General features: G+C 43.0%; 3 protein-coding genes across 4 annotated transcripts; 1 reads left to right on the top strand and 2 right to left on the bottom strand.

Moving 5' to 3' along the window:
• Window positions 1-54: 54 nt before the first annotated feature.
• On the bottom strand, window positions 55-11,036 carry si:ch211-203d1.3 (protein phosphatase Slingshot homolog 3). Its single transcript, XM_041048384.1, has 17 exons — window positions 10,895-11,036; window positions 9,676-9,855; window positions 8,215-8,252; window positions 7,921-8,107; window positions 6,480-6,595; window positions 6,266-6,334; window positions 5,323-5,388; window positions 4,973-5,155; window positions 4,660-4,753; window positions 4,385-4,513; window positions 4,083-4,129; window positions 3,781-3,927; window positions 3,207-3,407; window positions 2,893-3,088; window positions 2,701-2,802; window positions 2,489-2,584; window positions 55-1,638 (listed from the first exon to the last, which is right to left on the bottom strand). The coding sequence occupies exons 2-17, from the start codon at window positions 9,721-9,723 to the stop codon at window positions 1,501-1,503; spliced, it is 1,857 nt and encodes a 618-aa protein (XP_040904318.1). The 5' UTR covers window positions 9,724-9,855; window positions 10,895-11,036; the 3' UTR covers window positions 55-1,500.
• Window positions 11,037-12,437: 1,401 nt separating this feature from the next.
• Window positions 12,438-16,457, top strand: grhpra (glyoxylate reductase/hydroxypyruvate reductase a). 2 transcript variants are annotated; one of them, XM_041048388.1, is made up of 9 exons: window positions 12,438-13,040; window positions 13,375-13,505; window positions 13,921-13,993; window positions 14,107-14,223; window positions 14,354-14,442; window positions 14,601-14,702; window positions 14,905-15,040; window positions 15,196-15,326; window positions 15,421-16,457. In XM_041048388.1, exons 1-9 carry the CDS (start codon window positions 13,036-13,038, stop codon window positions 15,540-15,542), a joined length of 906 nt encoding a protein of 301 aa, XP_040904322.1. In that variant the 5' UTR covers window positions 12,438-13,035; the 3' UTR covers window positions 15,543-16,457. The 2 variants fall into 2 exon arrangements, with proteins under 2 accessions (XP_040904322.1, XP_040904321.1); XM_041048387.1 differs by having other exon boundaries at window positions 12,441-13,033.
• A 58-nt stretch (window positions 16,458-16,515) lies between these two features.
• Window positions 16,516-18,561, bottom strand: LOC121188733 (zinc finger and BTB domain-containing protein 5-like). Its single transcript, XM_041048584.1, has one exon. The coding sequence runs from the start codon at window positions 18,559-18,561 to the stop codon at window positions 16,516-16,518; it is 2,046 nt and encodes a 681-aa protein (XP_040904518.1).
• Between the last annotated feature and the right edge of the window lie 302 nt (window positions 18,562-18,863).

An 18,863-nucleotide genomic window follows, 5' to 3' on the forward strand; every position in this document is an offset into this window, starting at 1 on the left:
GTGACGTTGGCTCAGACAGTGGGAACAGTGTGTGTTGTGGGATTATAAAGTGCATGGTTTCTTCTTCTTTCTTTTTTTTTTTTTTTTAATGGTGAGCATGCACGTTAAAATTTGAAGTAAGCTTGCGTTTGGGTTTACCGGATAAAGAGTAACACCAGCATGAAATAAGAATGCTCCACTTCAGCATCATAAATCTGACAACAGTAGTATACTGAATTTACCTTGATCCAATAAATGTCCATATGTATAAATACATGAGAAAACCCCTGAACAATTTGCTCTCACAGGCTGGTATAAAATCACATAACATGCACCCAGTTCATCAGCAATTTTGTGTCGTTACATAAATACTGTATATATATATATTTATGCATTTAGGATGCATGCAGAACTTTGGGATGTCACATTTATACTGCAGTCAAACCAAGAGAGAAACAGTACAAGATACGAACGATACTCAGCCCCCACCATAGTAAAAACATTACAAACACCAGTCATAGAGTCATATTTCATTCTCAGGTTGAAGGCACTCGTATAGCCCTGGTGTTTAAGTAGAATGAATAAAAATAAAATAGGTGACTCTGGTTTTTAACATACTGACATGATATAGATTTTCAATTAAATATATAGTCATTGGCACATTGGAATACATCGTTTGGCAAACAGGCTTGTGCCACAAAACTGGCCCTAACTTGGTCCATAATGCACAGCTCAGATGTAGCAGAGTAGAGCACAGCTGCTGATGAGAGAGAGAATATGAAAAACATTTAAAACTGTCTACCTTGGATTGGCAGCATACAGCCTCATATTTACAGAGAACAGTAATTGCATAGATATAATCTCTGGAGTGGTAATGCAAGCAATGAAGAAGGGATGAGGTAACAAGGTAGCTCGAGAAAGAGGATGCTACATGGAGGGAGAAACCGGTACGTCTGTATGTGGTAGGATATGTTCTAAAACACTGCATAAACCATAATAATACAATCAAATATCCTGGCTTTTTACTGGTATAGCAATACTACAGCAAGATCTTTTTAACAACAGTGAACCATCAGTTAAAATAATTATAAACAGAAATGCAAAACATAAATTAAAACGTTCAGCATTTAAATCAGAAGCGTCCAAACTGTTCCACAAAGGGCCGTGTGGCTGCAGGGGTTTGTTCCAACCAAGCAGCAGCACACCAGACCTGACTCATTTCATCAACTGATCTCAGTGTTCAGACAGTTGATTGGTCAAACTGTGTGCTCTTGATTGGTTGGAACTAAAACCTGCAGCCACGTGGCCCTTTGTGGAACAGTTTGGACACCTCTGATCTAAATAATCTAAAATATATAGCTGAGCCACAGCGTAGCAGTGTATAAAAACCTTGGCATGTTACCAGAACGCACTTTTCCTTCAGGCCTCGTATTCAAGACTTTTTCCCCACCATGCTTCTCCTCCTCTCTGCCTCCTTTATAGGACCCAGTCCCTCCCTGCTCTTCCACGTCTTTGATTTCTTTAGGGTTTACTTTGACCGGCGTCCGGCAGGCTGCGTGGTTCAGGTGAAACATCCACACATGCTCTCTGGTGAATCAGACCTCGTCGCCCGTGGCTTCGCCTCCGCTGTCCTGGAGACCGCCTTGGACTGCCGGGAAGCTTTGAAAAGAATAATTAAAAGTAGCACAGGTAGTAGTTAGTAGTTACTTAAAGACATGGAAAGGAGCATTGGCACTAGAGCTGCAACAATTACTAGACTAATCAATTAGATGACTGGTAGAAAATGAATTGGTAGCCGTACTGATAATCCAATTATTGATTCATTTTTCAAACAAAAGTGCCAAATATTCTCTGGTTCCAGCTTCTCGAATGTGCCAATTTGCTGTAAACTGAATATTTTGGAATGTTAGGTGGACTAAACAAGCAATGTGAAGGCATCAGAGTCAGACTAAAATCATAAGAAATTGATCAAGAAGATAATTGTTTACTAATCGATGATGAAAATAATCAATAGTTGCATCCCTAATTCTCACAGAGCAGAAATATGCAGAAACATGACTGTCTCGGGATATCAAACAATGTACTATTACAACAAAGTCCACATATAGACTAGACTATTTATAGACTATTTCCTGTAGCTGCCATTTCCTGGCACTATCATAAAAAAGTTTCTCTTTCAATTAAAAAAAAACTCTGGTGGGATTTTAAAAAGGCAAGAGAAATGTAAGCCTTAAACCTTGAAGCAAGTTTTCTTGTTTTGTACTTTAAGGACCAACTAAAAAATATTTTTGATATACTTGTGAATATATGGTTAGTATCACACATCTACATTGCAAGTAAAGTGTACAGTTATTTGAAGTTTGTGGTCTGCACATTTCCTCCCTCTTTCCAGAGTAAATTTCTTCACTTGTTATTATCAGCCATTTGTGTCTGTAAGCTCAACTTACAATAACAAAGAGTATGAAAGGCAGACTGTGAGTTTGCTCAGTCATTCCTCTCGGCACCTTACCTGTTCACATCCCTTGTCCTCGTCATCCAGTTCACTAATGGACTGCATGAGGGAGAAGAGGTTCATCCTGCCGCTGCGATTAACACTCGGAGCGACCTTGAGATGAGACAAAGAAAACGACTATCAAAAAATCAGTGAAGGGTTCCAGTAACATGGGGAGATACTCAATCCTCAGATGCAGTGTGGGTGAGTAAATCTGCAGCTTTCCGCACCTTGTCTGGTTCATGTACAGCGATTATGGGATTGACACTTGTTGGTCCAGACTGTCCGGGGTCCTGGTTGGTGTCTGATGGGGGGACGCGTTCTTCAAACACCTAGATGTGTTTGAGAAGATAAAAGGGTTGAAGCCATAAAGATTAAAAATAAAACTGCAGGATATAAATAATGTTGTTGTAAATTATCACCTCTGTGTCTTCCTCTGATTCATCTTTTTCATCTGGACTCTCTACATCCTCCTCCTCATCAAGTCCCTCATCCTCTTCCTCCTCCTCTTCCTCTTCCTCTCCTGGCTTTCCTTCCTCCCTGTCTTCCTCCTTGCGAATTGACTTCTGTCTTTGGTCTCTCGACTTTCGCCTCCAGAGTGTGCTGTGACGCTGCTGGCTGAAATCATGAGCCCAAAAATCAACATCAAGGAAAAAAATAAAATCTCACAAACAGTGACAATCTCATAAAATGCTTTTATTTTTCATTTTGCAATAGGTCTAACATCGTGCCTGACCTTGCGTTGAGGATGCCATTGTAGGTCTGGAGCTGCTTCATGAAGCCCTCGTTGGGTTTGACGATGGACCGGCGATCCCTGACGAAGGCCAGCGCCACATCCAGCGGCCAGTGCTGCTGTTTCATGGCGTAGGCGATCACCGTGGAAGCAGAGCGAGAAACGCCCATCTTGCAGTGCACCAACACAGCCTGTCCACTCTTCCTGCAACACGCAGAGATCAAGCGAAAGCTCACGCAGTGGTATAGAGTGGATAATGGTGTGAAGTGACCTGTCGGATTAATCTCATCATGTGAATTGAGCTACTGGTGGGTAAGCTAGCCCTCTCTCTTCTTCTCTTCTCTTTCAAGAGTCTAAATGCAACTGAAAAATACAAATGCACTAATTTCTCTGTTACACTCTGTTTGGATAATGCAGTTGGAAGGTTTCACACATTAATATGAGTTTCAGTATCATTCACACAACTTGAACTGAGTGGATCTGTGGTCTGTGGAACAATATGATAATCATGGACAGTTGCCACAAATGACCTTTTCGTGTTAGGGGATTTCTAATGTGTGTAGTCCTTCAGGACTACCTTGCAGTGTTGATGAAGTTATATGTGTCTGTCCAGTGAGAGAGCAGGTCGGTGGCTTCAACGTCGTACACTCTGATGTTCATGTAAGTGAAGGACTCTGGGAAAAAGTTGTCGATCTCTCTTGTCACATTGAGGATGTAGCCCACGCTGAAAAACATGCAGACGCAAAATTAGATTCACTGTGGTGACTCAGCAAAACACAATAGACAATTCAGTATTACCCATGTGATGAAGCAATGGAAACTAGAGACAACAGCAAGGATACAACAGCTGTAGAAAATGTTGCAGGTGGAAACACTGACTTGTTTTTCTGCAGCTCCTCAAAGTTAGCTGCGTTCCACTCAGAGCCCTGAAACCACACAAAGCAAGTGACATTCAGTTGAGGGCACAGAGGACGAAAAGAAAAGAAAAGGGCCTGCACAGCCGTCTTCCCTATCACTGTCAACACACGTCTTTCAGAAAGGGGAAGTTACAGTCACATCAACATCCTGGTGAAAGCACACTTCCGTAAGTTTACTGACCAAAGCAAAAGAAAAGGTTTCTCACCAACGCGATTAAAATAAAACTTATTACTGTCTTTGAAGCAGAGTGAGCAGTCACTCACCAGATACATATAGTCAAATATTTTAGAGGGCTTGTCCATCTGAGCCATGGTGACCAGGATCTCATTGTCAATGTATTCCTTGTAAGGTCTCATGTCAAAGCCTATCCTCTTCTCCAGGGCAGAGTGTACCTAGAGCAGAGCAGAGAAAAGACCAGATTATACAGGTTTGGATGTAGTCTCTTATCCATTTGACCTATTATTTTCTGCAGCACTGCTCCGGTAGTTCTCAGTCTTCATTCGAGCCTACTTCCTCTTTACATCTGCCCACGTCTCACCATTTTAGACGTGAGGTTGTCCAGGTCTTCAGTCCTCATAATGTCTCTCAGATGCTCTTTGATCAGTCTCTCGTTGGAGATTCTGTCTGCCGAGCTTCCCGCGCAAGGGAAAAAAAAAAAAAGGAAAAGTTTAGGACAAGTTGACAAGGTGTGTGTGAGATATAAGAACTTTTTGAATGCTGGACTACTGGACAGCAGCAGAGTATGCTGTATTTCTACTTTTATTTAAATACTTGTTTCATCACAGGCAGCAGGAGAAAGTATTTCTCAGCTCCTATTGAAAGAAGAACTAAAAAAAACAACAGATACTTACCTCTGTCCATTAATGTCCCGGCGGACTGACTCCAGGTCGTTCATGGCTTCCCATTCGTTGAGGCAGAAGCGATCGGACTCGATGTGCTTGTGGTAGAGCTGGGCCCACTCCAGGCCAGAGCCTGGGATCACTACTGCCTTCACCGCCCGCTCGCAGCAGCCGTGCAACACCTGCAGCACTGACCTTACGGCAGTGAGGAGGGGGAGAAGAAGGATAATGTCACTACAGGAAGAAGCAGGGGATAGCCAGGGATGTTCTTGATGAGGTGCTTTAGGATGTGATACGCTGGAGGCCATAAAAAGGACTTTCATGCTTGGTGTTAATATTTGGGTGTCAGCATTTTTACTCACCACATGGTCTGCATGGAAACAGGCTTAAAAATTCTGGTCTCTTCAGCTGAGGTCACGCTAAAACCACTGTAAAAAACAAAAACAAAAAAAAAACATGAGCTCTGATAATTGAGTCAGAGGGAGAGAAAGAGAAGAAAGAGAAAGGAGGAAGTTACACTGATAAGAAGCATTAGGGTCATTATGGGCATTACTACAAAACAGACTGACAGTGAACACGAGCCAAGATTATTCATTTATTCAGTGAATAAAGTGGGAACAGAAAATGTTCTGAAAAAGAGAGAGAAATTGGCACAGTTGAAGGTGCAATCCAGCCTGATGAGGGTGAACGTGTGACGTGGCAGCCAATCAAAGCGTCTTGTACGACAAACAGCGTGTGATGACAGATGTGTTAAAACACGGCAGCCCACCGCGGGGCCACCACACCATGTCACTGTTTTTAGACCTGCTAATTCTTAGTTTCACATTGCCCTTCTCTAAAATCCTCCTCTGAGCAGCTGACGGCTAAAGAGTTACCCCATTTATTGCAAAAACTGTAATGAGAGGTAAAAAAAAACAAACAAAAAAAACAAACAGTCTCAACCATTACACTAAAAACTGAGCTGGACTGCATATTTGTGGACTCTGGTATATTTACAAGAACATTCAGCAGATAAACTCTCATTGACCTTTGGGTACTGAAACAGAAAGAAGCTAACCAGACTTTGTTTCTTAACAGATGACCTCCGTGCTTATGTAATTGTCTGAGTGAGTGATCCGAGCAGTTGTAATTCATGGAGAATGTTTCAACTCCATAAATAGAGTCATTACTCATTCTTAATATCTCTGGCCAATATCCCAGACATCAAGCTGTACCGTCTGTGCTGCAGCCTCACAAACTCACTCGCCTCTGCTTTTACACTTCTAATTCAACCGTCAGTCCCTTTTTTTTTTAAACATTTCTTACCCGTCTCCATCCAGGTACACCTGCGTGTCGCTCCATATCGGCAGAACCAGGCCGATGGTGCACTGATTGCTGCAGAGAGAGAGGCGGTGAGGACACAGAGACAAGGAAGGACATTTAAAATGTCCAAAGCTTAACCAGAAATTGTTAACTGAATGGAAATCTTATCTTGTGTGCTCTTTGTGCAACAGTACACCGGCATCTTGGTTACACTTACCTGTCTGAGTTGGGGAAATCCATGCCCAGCAGGATGCTCTCCTGTTTGCTGCCAAGGGTGGAAACGACGATCAGATACCTGACTCTGACGGGGCTGACCGACTCCAACTGCACCGCCTGCATGACAGAGGGGAGAAAAGATGATAGCAGCAAGGAGACAGAGAGGAAGGCGGTAGGTCTGATGCTCAGTAAAATCCATGTATTTTTTGTGCAACATGTTGCAGTTTTTTTCTGAAGTCTGGAGTTGCACATTAAACTCAATAAACCTGTCTGACTACACACAGGACAAAATATCCAGTGCTTTATATTGTCCTTGGCCTTCCTGAGAAAATCGAATTAAGGAAGTCAATGTTATGTTTACAGAGAAACCCAAATACTGGCTAAAGTCCACTTAAAGAAACATACCTGTGTTCTTTTTTTTAATGTTTTATCCCATTAACTCTAAATCCTGTATATGTACAGCAGACATTATGTTTTTGATTGATTTCGGGGGGTTTTTGTGCCATCCAGACAACCTCTGGTTTCAATTTATTTCTGGCTCCATCACACTTAATGATTAGTCAGGTGATACAGCTGAAACTCTTAGTGTATCCAAGTATTTTTTTTTTCATTACTTCAGCACAACAGCATAACTGACTAATGATCTAATGATGGAATGAATCCAGCAGATGCCTAAAAAAAAACGTACAGGTCAATGTTAAAATCAGTGGAACGCTTTGGGAAGCATCAGTAAGTTTGTTTCTGTTTTGCAGTAAATGGGCAGGAACATGCAAAGCAGACAGTACAGTCCACTGGTGGGATATTTACATGTTTACCTTAAAGTCTGGCATCCTGTGGTCATGTTGCCCTTAACAGCTTAAAGAATATCACTGTCTACCTGATGTGTCCCAGTCAGAGAACACTGTCCAACTACTGCTGCTCAATTAATTGGCTAATTAACTGACTGATTCAATTTTTTCCTCTCCACATACCAACGCCGATATCTCATCTCAGGGTTTCCGACGAACAACCCGATACCAGTGCTCTCTTTTCCCAAAAATTCTCCCAAAACCTGTAAACCTCATTGCATGAAATTCATTGGAATAATTTTTAAGTAAGGTAACGTGATGCCAGGGATGCTACGATGCTAGAGACTGATAGGAGAAACAATGAATTTTGTGATGACATGAATCAAGAAACTGTGGATTGTGGATGCATCCCTAGATTTTGTTTGTAGTTTGTGTGTTTCCCCCGATGCCAGGAGATTGTGAGACTGCAAAAAGAGCAAGACGATTCCAATATCTGAGGGAACTCAACATACTGAGTTTACCTGAGATATGATTTCAAGTGTAAACAAACTTACTTACTTTCATAACTGGGTCACAAACAAAAACTTTTCTGCGTGACAGTTTTCAGGTTTTACTGATCTGAACTGCACCGTGCGTGGGAACATGAGGCCTCACCAGCTTGATGGTATCTTCTGGTCTGAGGTGTTCAATCATGGCATGGAGGTGTCTGTGCCGTGTGCCTGAAGCTCCGCTGCTTTGCTTCACGGGAGACGTGGGAGTGTGAGAAGCCTCATCCTGAAGGCCCTCCCTCTCATCCTCTTCCAGCAGAAGGACCGCCCCCTTCACGAGGGCAAAGCTCTCCCTGGAGATGGGCAGAAATCAGTTAGTTTAACACCGCTGTCAGCACGCATCTGATTGTTATGACTTTAGTTAAATGAGAATTTGGAGAAGACACGGGTGTATATCTACCTTTTCTGAAGTCTCCCTCTTCTTTGGAGGCTTTCATCCTTAAAAAAAGTTAAATAAATTACGAGAAAGTCTCATCAAGAAAACTGGAAAATGCAAATATTTAGCCTCTGTTGTGTGTGATTCAGTTTGTGTGTACAAATCTTACCCTATCTCACATGTTTTTGTCTATTTTTTAATGATGATGCTTTTTTTTTAAATGTTTTTTTCCCCTATACACTCCAGCAGACTGAAAAGTTTCTATTGTGCAGGCTGTTTATGATTATGAAAGAGATCTGACATATGCACAGACCAAAGAGTCATAAGTAAAAACTTCTCTCTGTTTCTTATTCTCCCAAATGGGCACATTTCTAATTTGATGAAGACAAAAGTGTTTAAACACTATAACAAGCTTTCTGCGAGCATCGGTGGCAGTGTGTCTGTGATGTGTTTCCTGTTGTAAGTGAGAACACAAATGACCAGAAAGAAATGTTCAGTAATTTTCTTTGGTGAAATGTGGTGCAACACAGATAAGGTGCAGTGGAAGACAGACACAAAGAGTGATATGTAAGTAGAAGGAAGAAGACACTAAGGGGGTAAAGATAAAAACAAAGAGATCGGCAGTGAAATTACAGAAGAATAAGGAATAAGGGAGAAATGCAATACAAGAAAGGGGAGGGAGAAAGAAACAAGAGACAAGCAGCAGTAGCAGGGGTTTACGGAGAAACAAACTTGAGACAGTAACATTACCTGTTACGCAACTGACAAGTCCAGACAGAGTCAAGAAAAAAAAATTAAAGAGGAGAAGTGGGCAGGAGCCAGGAGAGGAACGATGAGGGTTTGAAGAAGAAAAAAAAAAAAGGAGAGAGCACAAGTTAAGATAGTAGAGTGATTAGATTCTGTGACAAAGTATGCAAAAAATGAGAACAGGACCCACAGTCGGGTCATTTATGGTTTAGTTGGCAATGATAAAGACCAGGAGAAAAGCCAAGGCTTTGACATAAAGTTAAATCATCTTAATGGAAAAAGTGACAGAATGAGAGGAGAAGAGATAAGGTTATAGACAGAGGCTGATGATACAGTGTTTCATACGATTGCATGTGTGGATTAAACGGCCACAGTGACAGCGAAGGTTTCGACAGACAGACGGTGATTCAATCACTCTCTGACATCCAATGAATGTGAATGGGGGCTAAATCACTTTGATGACCATATATCTGTGGAATGTTTGCCCTGTAAGCCTATCAGTGTAATCATATCCCTGGTATCAACTGGAAAAAAGAAAGCCTCATTATCATTCAGGCAAATGCAGTGGTATTATCCACAATGGGTCACACTCTGGATAATATCACAACTAAACAGCTCTGGTATAGTTCTGATTCACTCTTACTTGAAGCAAAGGTAAACAACTACATATCTGTGCATATGATGCAAAATGCCCAACTTGTTTGTGCACAACAAGGTGGAGGGGATGAGTGAACTCACTGGAGCGGTGGAGAGGGAAGGGATCCTGTGCAGAGTGAGCAGAGCCATTGCACAGTACAGGTGGGTCTCCACTAAAACCTGCTGTTGCTGGCAGGCTCAGACAGGCTCTGCAGGTTCCTCAGCCAAACGTGTGCCGTGGGTGAGGCAAATACTGGTAGTTTTGTTTTTTTTTTCTTTTCTCTGAAACAACACATGAATATTAGGGTTTGATTGTATCACATAAAGAAGAGTATGAGGACGCCAGGTGTCTGGTTTGGGCCGTTACATGATTTGGAAGGAATACGTTTTCACAACACTTGTTTAGTCCAGTTGATGTTGGTGATATATGATATATGGTATATGATATATCCCATGAGATATATGCTGTCAGGGATTTTGTCATATCTCTGGTTGCATTAGGCCATCACTGCCTAATGACATTAGAGGATTTACAGGATTTTTGCATCAATGTGATGAAGTGTAAGACATTTTAACTCATTATTTAATCATTATTTAATCCAGGATAAAAAAAAAAAAAAAAAAAATAGAAATCAATTTCAACATCAAGGTAGAAAAAAATATATATGCATACTTTGGTGGACAATTTTATCCACAGCTCCCATCAAAGGTACAATTTATTGTCATTCTTTACACAGACAGAATCAACATACCACACAATTTTTATTGTGTATGTAATAAAAACAAACAGGAAGACTATCAAAATAAAGCGATTAAATACTGACCATTTCCTCGTTGTGCTTAGATAGGATGTAATTATTGTTGATTAAGTCCAATCTTACATTTAAGGATGCGGCATTATGTACAGTAAAACGGATCAATTTAAATAAAGTATATAAAAAAAAACCCCTAAAGGGTTTCATGAGCCTGTTTTCTATTGACAGCCACTGTGGCATGAACAGTATGGTAACCGCCCGCATTATATGACAGCAAGTATGTGATACGGCTCCAGCTCGCTGCATGCAGGCACTACCCTGACTTCATATCCTCACACAGTAAACAGGCGAGTGATCGTAGCGAAATGGTTTGATCCTGACTGACCAGCTGAGAGACCGCGCTTCGTTGCTGCACCAAACCACAGACTGTGCAGCCTGTTACAGCCAGTCAGAGCAAACAGCTGACGATCGCGTCCGCGGCTGCGGCTGCTGCTGCTGCTGTGTCCAAGGCTGCGCGAATAAATAAATAAAAAATAAATCCCCAAAAAGAAGACGGAACTTCTCACCTTTCCAGATTTGGTCCCCACTCCACAGTGTCCTGCTTGGGTGCCTATTCGTTCGGACCAACAGCTGTTTATTCCGCCCTCTGGTTTGTTTCCTAGGGTGAGGACTTCACCATCCACAGCACAGCGGCTTCCCCAGCGGAGGAGAGTCTACGGAGGAGGAGAAGACAGCGACGTCATACGCACGCAAAGGTTTACGTACTATGTCGACGTCCACCCCTCAGTGGAGCCACTGAAGTCTTACATGAAAATACCCATACAACAATCTAAGTCCTGCAAAATCCCACCTCAGTAAAAGTAAATAATTATTAGTGTCAGAATAGCAGAAGTATCAGAATTAAATATACTCATTCTGCAGAAAAACCTACCCTGACTGACATATTAATACATGTAGCATTATTACTGTGACTATTATCAATGTGTAAGCAGCATTTTTACTGTTGTAGCTGGTCAGTATGGAGCTAGTTTTAACCACTTTGCATACATTTTGTAGTTTAGTCCCAACTTAAGGAGTTGGGCCCTCTCAAAATGGCCACAAAGGTCATGAGGTGATTATTGAGAGAGGAAGTCATGTTCAGTTACACAACTACAACTTTTTTTTTTCTTTTTGTGAAAAGAAAACTTGTGGCCTGAACAGTTATTTATAGTAATCATAGAGAGACTTTTAGAGGGTAAGTGTCTGTGGTAGAAGTGCTAAAAACTCATTGACACCTGAAACATGACATGCAACAACACACGTTCCTTTTTTTGTTGTTGTTAGAGGTCATGAGCCAAAAAGGCTGAGATTCACTGATTTAACCTTTAACAACGGATATAATTTTGTAAATTAAACCGTGTTTGAATGGTGATGTATGAAGTAGCATTCAATGGAAATACTCAGGTAAAATACCTCAAAATTGTACTTAAGTACAGTGCTTGAGTAAATGTACTTGGTTACTTTCCACCACTGTTGTTTTCAGCTGAGAATCATTTATACTCACAAATTACTTCTAAGGATTACAGTTCTTGGGTGATGAAGAAACAAATGGAAACAAGACAGAAACTTCTTGTTAAGTGGTGGAGGAAGTACATAGAGTACCCAGAAATATAAATATAGCATTAAGTTTAAGTGAAAGTAAAAGTATAATCTGCAACAAATGTACCTATACAGCAAAGAGCCCCTATCAGTGTTCTGTGTAAATATCATATGCACAGTATATAAACTGTGCAACAGTTTATACTCTAGTTTATACGGGCAATTAATACATCAGATTTACGAGACCATCATACTTTAGTATGTACATTTTTAATCTAAAAAGCACAATATTTCTCTTTTACAATAGTGGAGTAAAATTTTGTTTTGTTTATTAGGACTTTCATCACTGCTGGCTGCCGAATAGATTCTGCTATGTGTTTATCAGAAAATGACAACTTCTTTTCTGTTGCGATTGGGTTTGAACAGCTTTAATACGCATGCGTGTGGCGTGCACCCACGATCTGTGCGTGCACCGCTATTCGTTGCACACGACAGTGTCCGTTCCTTACTTTTCCCTCGAACCCAGGAAGCCGAATCAGGGAAATGTAAACATTCCCTTACTGGGAACTGAGATGATTAGAGAGAATCTGAATTTGCTTCCAACTAAATGAATAAAGCAAACAGCTGAGCGGACTGATGACTGATTTACCTCAACAAAGCCTTTTGCAACTATTTATAAACCTGAAATCCGGACCAACAGGATGACAGATAAGACACAATACTTGTCATCAGATTCGTGCAGAAAAAGGGGTCCATGAGAGACTGAGACAGAACAGCAGAAACTCTTAACCCCTTAAGGTAAAAAAAAAAAACATCGCTACAACTTCACGCAGGCGCACTTCCGCGAAAGAAAGTGCTTCCTCCTTGAGCCGCGGAGGCGCATGTGAAGTGTAGTTCCTCCTCAGTGAACGCTGCAAACACTGAAGGTTAAAACAGTTGAAGTGTCAGCTTGTGCAGACTGTGAAGACACCCGTCCGCACCGCGGATTTCGCGCTCTTCTGTCCGGAGGGGAGTTGAAGTCATTCCGGCCTTTAAAGTGGGATGCAGGCAGCTGGAAAACTCATGAAGGTTTTCGTGACGAGGCGCATTCCGCCGGAGGGGACGAAGATCCTGTCAGCGGCCGCAGAGTATGAAGTATTTCTATTTGTTTGTTTGTTTGTTTTACATTTTTTGGCGAAGCAGGGTTTATCAGCTAACAGCAGACTGAGTGGGGGTCCTGCAGTGTACCCTGGTTGTCTTTTCCTCTCAGTTTGACTCAGCCATGTGTAGCATACGGCTGAGGTTTTGCTGGGGTTCATGTTACACCACTTCTGCAGCTGTGAGATCCAAAGATTTCACATCTTTCATAGGATCACACACACATGCAAAAGCAGTTTTCTCCCTGACTAAAGGCTTTATGCTTAAATCAGTCTGCATACCTGAATGACACCTCCCTTTCTGCCCTTTTCTGTCTCTTTGTCTCAAACAGGTGTGAGCTGTCCCTGTGGGACACGGATGAACCTGTGCCGAGAGCAGAGCTCCTCAAAGGTGTGCAGGGGGCTCACGGTCTTCTGTGTCTGCTGTCAGACAAGGTCGATGCTGAGGTTCTAGACGCTGCAGGTATTCCTCATCTTTATTCATAGAACCAGGCCATTGTACTGATCAATAAATCAGGCTTTCAGTTTACTGAAAGCCTGATTCAGCCTGAGTCACTTCAGGATATATGATTCATTCATAATCAATGAAATCCTAGAGTCCTAGATGACAATAAAAAGACAAGAAAACATAAAAAATTCCAAGGGATATCAATACTTTTTTAATAGAGACTGTGATTTACATTGATGTGAATCAGAGAAAATCCATAAAATCAATTATCAGAATTGTTGCTCAATAACTTTTGTCTATGAACTAATCTTTCAATCCACTTATTTTGTCAATGTTAATTAAAACATACCAAAAAGTAGTAATAGTCTATTTAGTTAAGTGTACTATTGTCTAGGTTTCCGTTTTTCAGCTGATCTGTCTCTGATTGCAGGGCCAAACCTAAAAGTGATCAGCACCCTGTCTGTGGGATTTGACCACTTGGCTCTCGATGAAATAAAAAAACGGTAAGTTAGACTAAAAAAAAAAAAAAGTGACTTATTCTGACAAAACCAACCTTCACCTAGTAGGATGAAATCTCATGTGGTTTCTAAGTTATGCTGCTGTGCGTTTTCAACAGTGGCATTCGTGTTGGATACACCCCAGATGTGCTGACTGATGCCACAGCCGAACTGACGGTAGCTCTGCTGCTGGCCACCGCTCGCCGATTACCAGAGGGAGTGGAGGAGGTCAAAAAGTCAGTCTCACCAAGTTACACATTTACAATTGATAGTGATTGTGTTTCTGTAACTTTTCCACTAAAAATACAAGTAATTTCCTTAATGGAGCCACACAATGGTCATACTGTCTTTTTGTTTCTCTCTCAGTGGTGGCTGGAGTTCGTGGACGCCCCTCTGGCTGTGTGGTTATGGTCTTTCTGGCAGCACAGTGGGAATCATTGGATTGGGACGCATTGGTGAGGCTTACTTTTATTGCTTTATTCACTTTGGTATATGGCTAAATCCTGCAGCCAAATCCCATGTGGACATATCTAACTGGCTGCGTGTGATGCAATTTTCCTCACAAAGTTTACGACCTGTTGGTAGGTGAATAACTAGTTTTGTTCGTGTTCAGGTATGGCGATCGCTCAAAGACTCATGCCCTTTGGAGTGAAGAGGCTGCTGTACTCTGGGAGAACAGCCAAGGCCCACGCCGCAGAGGTGAATGGAGAATTTGGTAAGAATAAGGAGAGAAGCTTAAACAGTGAAAGGGCAGTGATTAAAAACAAAGTAGGACAGAAACAAAAGAAGTGAAAATCTAAAAATATTATAAAACAGTCTAATGAAAATAAGGAGTTTTGGTTATTAAGGCTGCATATTTCATTATCCGTTTCCTCTCTTCCCCTTTTGTTCCTCCTTCTCTCCTCTCCGATGAACAGTTCCCCTGGACACACTTGTTTCTGAGAGCGACTTCATAGTTGTTTCCTGCTCCCTGACACCAGAAACCCAGGGACTGTGCGACAAGGCCTTCTTCAGCAAGATGAAGAACACTGCAATCTTCATCAACTCGAGCAGGTAGACAAAAAGCAACACAAAGCTGTGTGTTGGATTGGAATATTGGGATATTCTCTGGACCTTTTAATGGCTGTAGGTCATTTTCATGCATCTTTGACACCATGTTTGTTATGAAAATACATGAGGATGACAGCATGGTAAACTACTGGTCTTAGGGGGGCTGTGGTGAACCAGGAGGATCTGTACGAGGCTTTGAGCAGTGGACAGATTGCTGCGGCTGGGTTGGATGTAACAACACCTGAGCCACTCCCAACAAACCATCCTCTTCTCACACTGAAAAACTGTGGTGAGTAGACAGAATGTACAACATCTAGAGATGTCCCCCCTTTTTGCCTCTGTTTTTTAAATGGAATTCTCTGTGCTCTCTTATCTGTGCGAAGTGGTGTTGCCGCACATCGGCAGTGCCACCTACTCCACCAGAGGCGTCATGTCAGACTTGGCAGCACGAAACCTGCTGGGTGGTTTACGGGGAACAGAAATGCCCAGTGAACTGACCTTCTAGAGCCTGAAACCGAGCCGCTGTGCCTACTGCCTCCCCTGGTGCTGCGTGGACATCAGTAAACAGTAATGTACTGGTCTGATAATGGTCTCTGATGTGAGACCGAATTGGTGAAGGGATGGAGAGAATAGTAAGAGTACTAACCTAGTTCACAACATTCTCAGATACATGTTTACACTGTGTCACTGTCCACTTGATAGTTTCATTTGATCCTGTCGCAGTTATACAGAAGCACTTTTAATTTTCTGAGAGCATTTTTTTGAGGAAGGAAATGCTCAGCTCAAGGTTTAGTCATTTCATACATCTAAGTCTTTTCAAGTTCTTGAAAAAGTGGCTAGTGAACAAACTAGAAGCACTCCTTAACTTTAGTCCTTATCAAAACACACTATACATGTCTAGTTTCATGGAAAATTGCAGTTGAACTGGAAAAACGTTCTCTCGTTTGCATCTAAAACAGATTAGCATTATGCTTGGTGGTCTGCACTTTAATGATAATGCTCCATGTCTGTTGTGAGCGAACTGTACAACACTCCAAGTCTGGGTGAAATGGGATTTTTCTTAAGAATAAAAATCATTTAATTTAATTTGGTTGAAATGTAAAGCTGTGCATGCCTGTTTTCAAAACAAGAACCCCTGAAATGGATTTAAATTCGATAAAAATCACCAAATGCATTATTTTATTCTGATCACTCTTAATCTGGCCGTGATATAAACAATGTTATTCTTTGAGAATATTTTCAGTGCATTCACATCAGACTGGCTAAAGTTTATGTTTCAATTATGAAAAAAAAAAAATCAGCATAGTTGAGCACATAAAAAATGTGAAATAACTTAAGAGATACATCAGCAAATTGACTTTGATTTCATGTTACATAAAATTCATTGGAAAAGTATTTGGGATTAATAAATAATAAAGTTCACAGAGTGATTTTATTATTGTTATATATTTTTTTTGTCTGTGCCTCTAGCAACGAGGTCAGAGTAGAGATTCTGAGAAGGACTGATCATCTTTCCAGTTTAGACAGGTGTTCTTAGAGTGCTTGTACAGATGCGAGGACTGGCTGAAGCGTTTGCCACACTTTGGACAGGGATAGGGCTTTTCTCCTGTGTGCACCCGAATATGCTTTTTACAGTCAGTCAGGTTCATGAACGTCTTACAGCAGATGTTGCAGGCGTATTTCTTCTCCCCTTCCACTAACAGCACATGGTCTTCAGCGGCTGCTTTCTTGCACTTGGACAGAACATCCTCGGAAGCTCTGGTTAGAGGTGGCCGATCAGCAGCATCCCCCGCTGATCCAGAGGAAGACGAAGGATCTGTGCTGGCCTCTAATCCAGGCGGCACTTTGGGGGCGATGCGACGGAAGGTCGTTGCCCCTGCAATTTTCCCAACCCTGGCGGGTTGGACAAGGGAGGCTTCTAGACCGAGGCCCGGTCTGATGCCGCTCAGAAACCCCCCAAAAGAGTTCTGGGAGGGCTGTAGGATGAGTGTGTCGTTAAAACCAGGGCTCTGAGTCGGGAGAAGCTGCTGCAAGGGAACAGAAGTTACTGGAAACACAAGAGAGGAGGAGGAATCAGAGGACGGAGCAGAAGAGATGTTTGCTTCTTCTGAGTTTTGACATAGGTCACCCGCATTTCCAGCACCTGCAGGAGCATCACTGGCGGCGGCGGCTGCAGTAGCAGCGGCTGTGAGACTGGCTAGGCTGTCTTCTTCCTCCAGAGCTCCCATTACACATTCAGCACTGGGATTGAGGAAGCAGGAAAAGGCCAGCTCTGACAGACTGTCCAGGCCTTCACCGTCTACTGAGTCCTCACCCAAACCTCCGTCATCTCTGTGTCCATCAGTTTGAGGATCTGTGCACAGCTGAGATTGTAAAGAGCTATCGCCACCTCCCTCTGTGGGGCTGACCACTGAGGCCATTTTCTTGTCGTTTACTTGTGCGTTTAAATCGTTTGTGCAGTCTTGTGCTGGAGATGGAGGAGAATCTAAGTCAGGAGAATATACACTTAAACTTTCCTTTTTCACCTCAATCACCTCTATCTTTGGCTCCTCTCCCTCTTCCTCCCCTTCTTCTCCCACCTTTACTTTCACCACTGTGTCTCCATCTGTATCTCCAAGCTTCTCCCACGCATCCACACCTCCCGTGCTGCTGTCTGACTGGCTCGGCAGCTGGATCTCCTCCGACTCTCCCTTGGTTGCATCGTACTTCTTCTCCACCTCCTCGTCGTCCTTGTCGCCTCGGTTTTCCCAGAGTCCATCAGTCGTCTTCATGCAGTCTGCGGACAGCAGATCTTCTCCTTCCTCTGTGCTGACGGTGCTTCTGCTCGTCACAGTAGGCGAACACTCCTTGTACTTTTCCCCAGGCAGCCTGCAGCTTCTCTTCCTGTCGTTGGGCCTGTCCTCCTGTGACTTTCTTTTATGCCTCGAGGACAGCGCTGCTGCACTCTGCCTGCCACTGACTCTCCTCCTCACCCCCTGATCTTCAACCTCACCCGACTGGCTCACCTCCACTCCCACTCCCTCTTCGTCTAAATACTCTTCCAGAGCAGATGTGTGTGAAGGGGGACCCTGCTGCTGCTGCACTGTCCTCCATCCTTTAGGTGGCGAGGCAGGGAAGTTTTTCCTGGACAGGTGGAGCTTGCACGCCTTCACCACAGTGTTCAGGTGCAGGTGCGAGGCTGCCAACAGCACATCCATCACATTGGAGGCCCCCAGGGAGAGGGTGGAGGTGTAAATCATGTCTAGCAGGGTGGAGAACGCCTCGGGGGTCACCACCTCTGGATCTAGCTCCATCACACTGGGGCCTCCCCCTTCGCCTCTGTCGGCTCCTGCTCCTCCAACTTCATCAACACTTTCACTGGAGCTCAGGAGAGCTCTGAAGTGAGAGCTGCACGCTGCCAGGATGGAGCGATGAGCCTGGAAGCTCTGGCCTCCAACTACCACCACACAGTCACACAGCTGAGCATGGAGGCGCTGGAGGTTGAGCTGCTTGAAAATGTGCTGGAAATGACCTGGGAAGTCCATGATGGGCTGAGGAACTGGTTTCTATTTAATCTCGGAGGTACCCGTGGTGCTTCTGGTGATTCACTAACACAACGAAGGCCATTGTCTCAGCGCTTTAAGACGCCTCTCGTTGTCCGCGTCCCATCTGCTGAGAACGGCATCAGGCTGACCGGACTCTGACACATATTACGGCAGCCTACCTCCGTTGTGATGTGTAAGGGTTCGCTGTCTGCTGTAGCCGGGTTTCCTGGAGATGCTCTGGAGTATGGGCGGGCCTGCTCCAACAATAACACGTAAAAGATGCGGCGCCGAATCGGTGCCTG

Source organism: Toxotes jaculatrix, chromosome 10 (genome assembly GCF_017976425.1).
Source record: "Toxotes jaculatrix isolate fToxJac2 chromosome 10, fToxJac2.pri, whole genome shotgun sequence".
In the NCBI taxonomy this organism is placed as follows: domain Eukaryota; kingdom Metazoa; phylum Chordata; class Actinopteri; family Toxotidae; genus Toxotes; species Toxotes jaculatrix.

Coding starts and splice junctions, on each gene's coding strand:
- si:ch211-203d1.3 (XM_041048384.1), bottom strand. CDS start 9,723: ATGGCTCTGCTCACTCTGCACAGGATCCCTTCCCTCTCCACCGCTCCA. Junction 5,389..6,265: donor GTGTACCTGGATGGAGACGG/GTAAGAAATGTT, acceptor TGTTTTTTACAG/TGGTTTTAGCGTGACCTCAG. Junction 3,928..4,082: donor GAGGAGCTGCAGAAAAACAA/GTCAGTGTTTCC, acceptor CATGTTTTTCAG/CGTGGGCTACATCCTCAATG.
- grhpra (XM_041048387.1), top strand. CDS start 12,948: ATGCAGGCAGCTGGAAAACTCATGAAGGTTTTCGTGACGAGGCGCATT. Junction 14,703..14,904: donor AGAGGTGAATGGAGAATTTG/GTAAGAATAAGG, acceptor TCCGATGAACAG/TTCCCCTGGACACACTTGTT. Junction 15,327..15,420: donor TCTCACACTGAAAAACTGTG/GTGAGTAGACAG, acceptor ATCTGTGCGAAG/TGGTGTTGCCGCACATCGGC.
- LOC121188733 (XM_041048584.1), bottom strand. CDS start 18,561: ATGGACTTCCCAGGTCATTTCCAGCACATTTTCAAGCAGCTCAACCTC.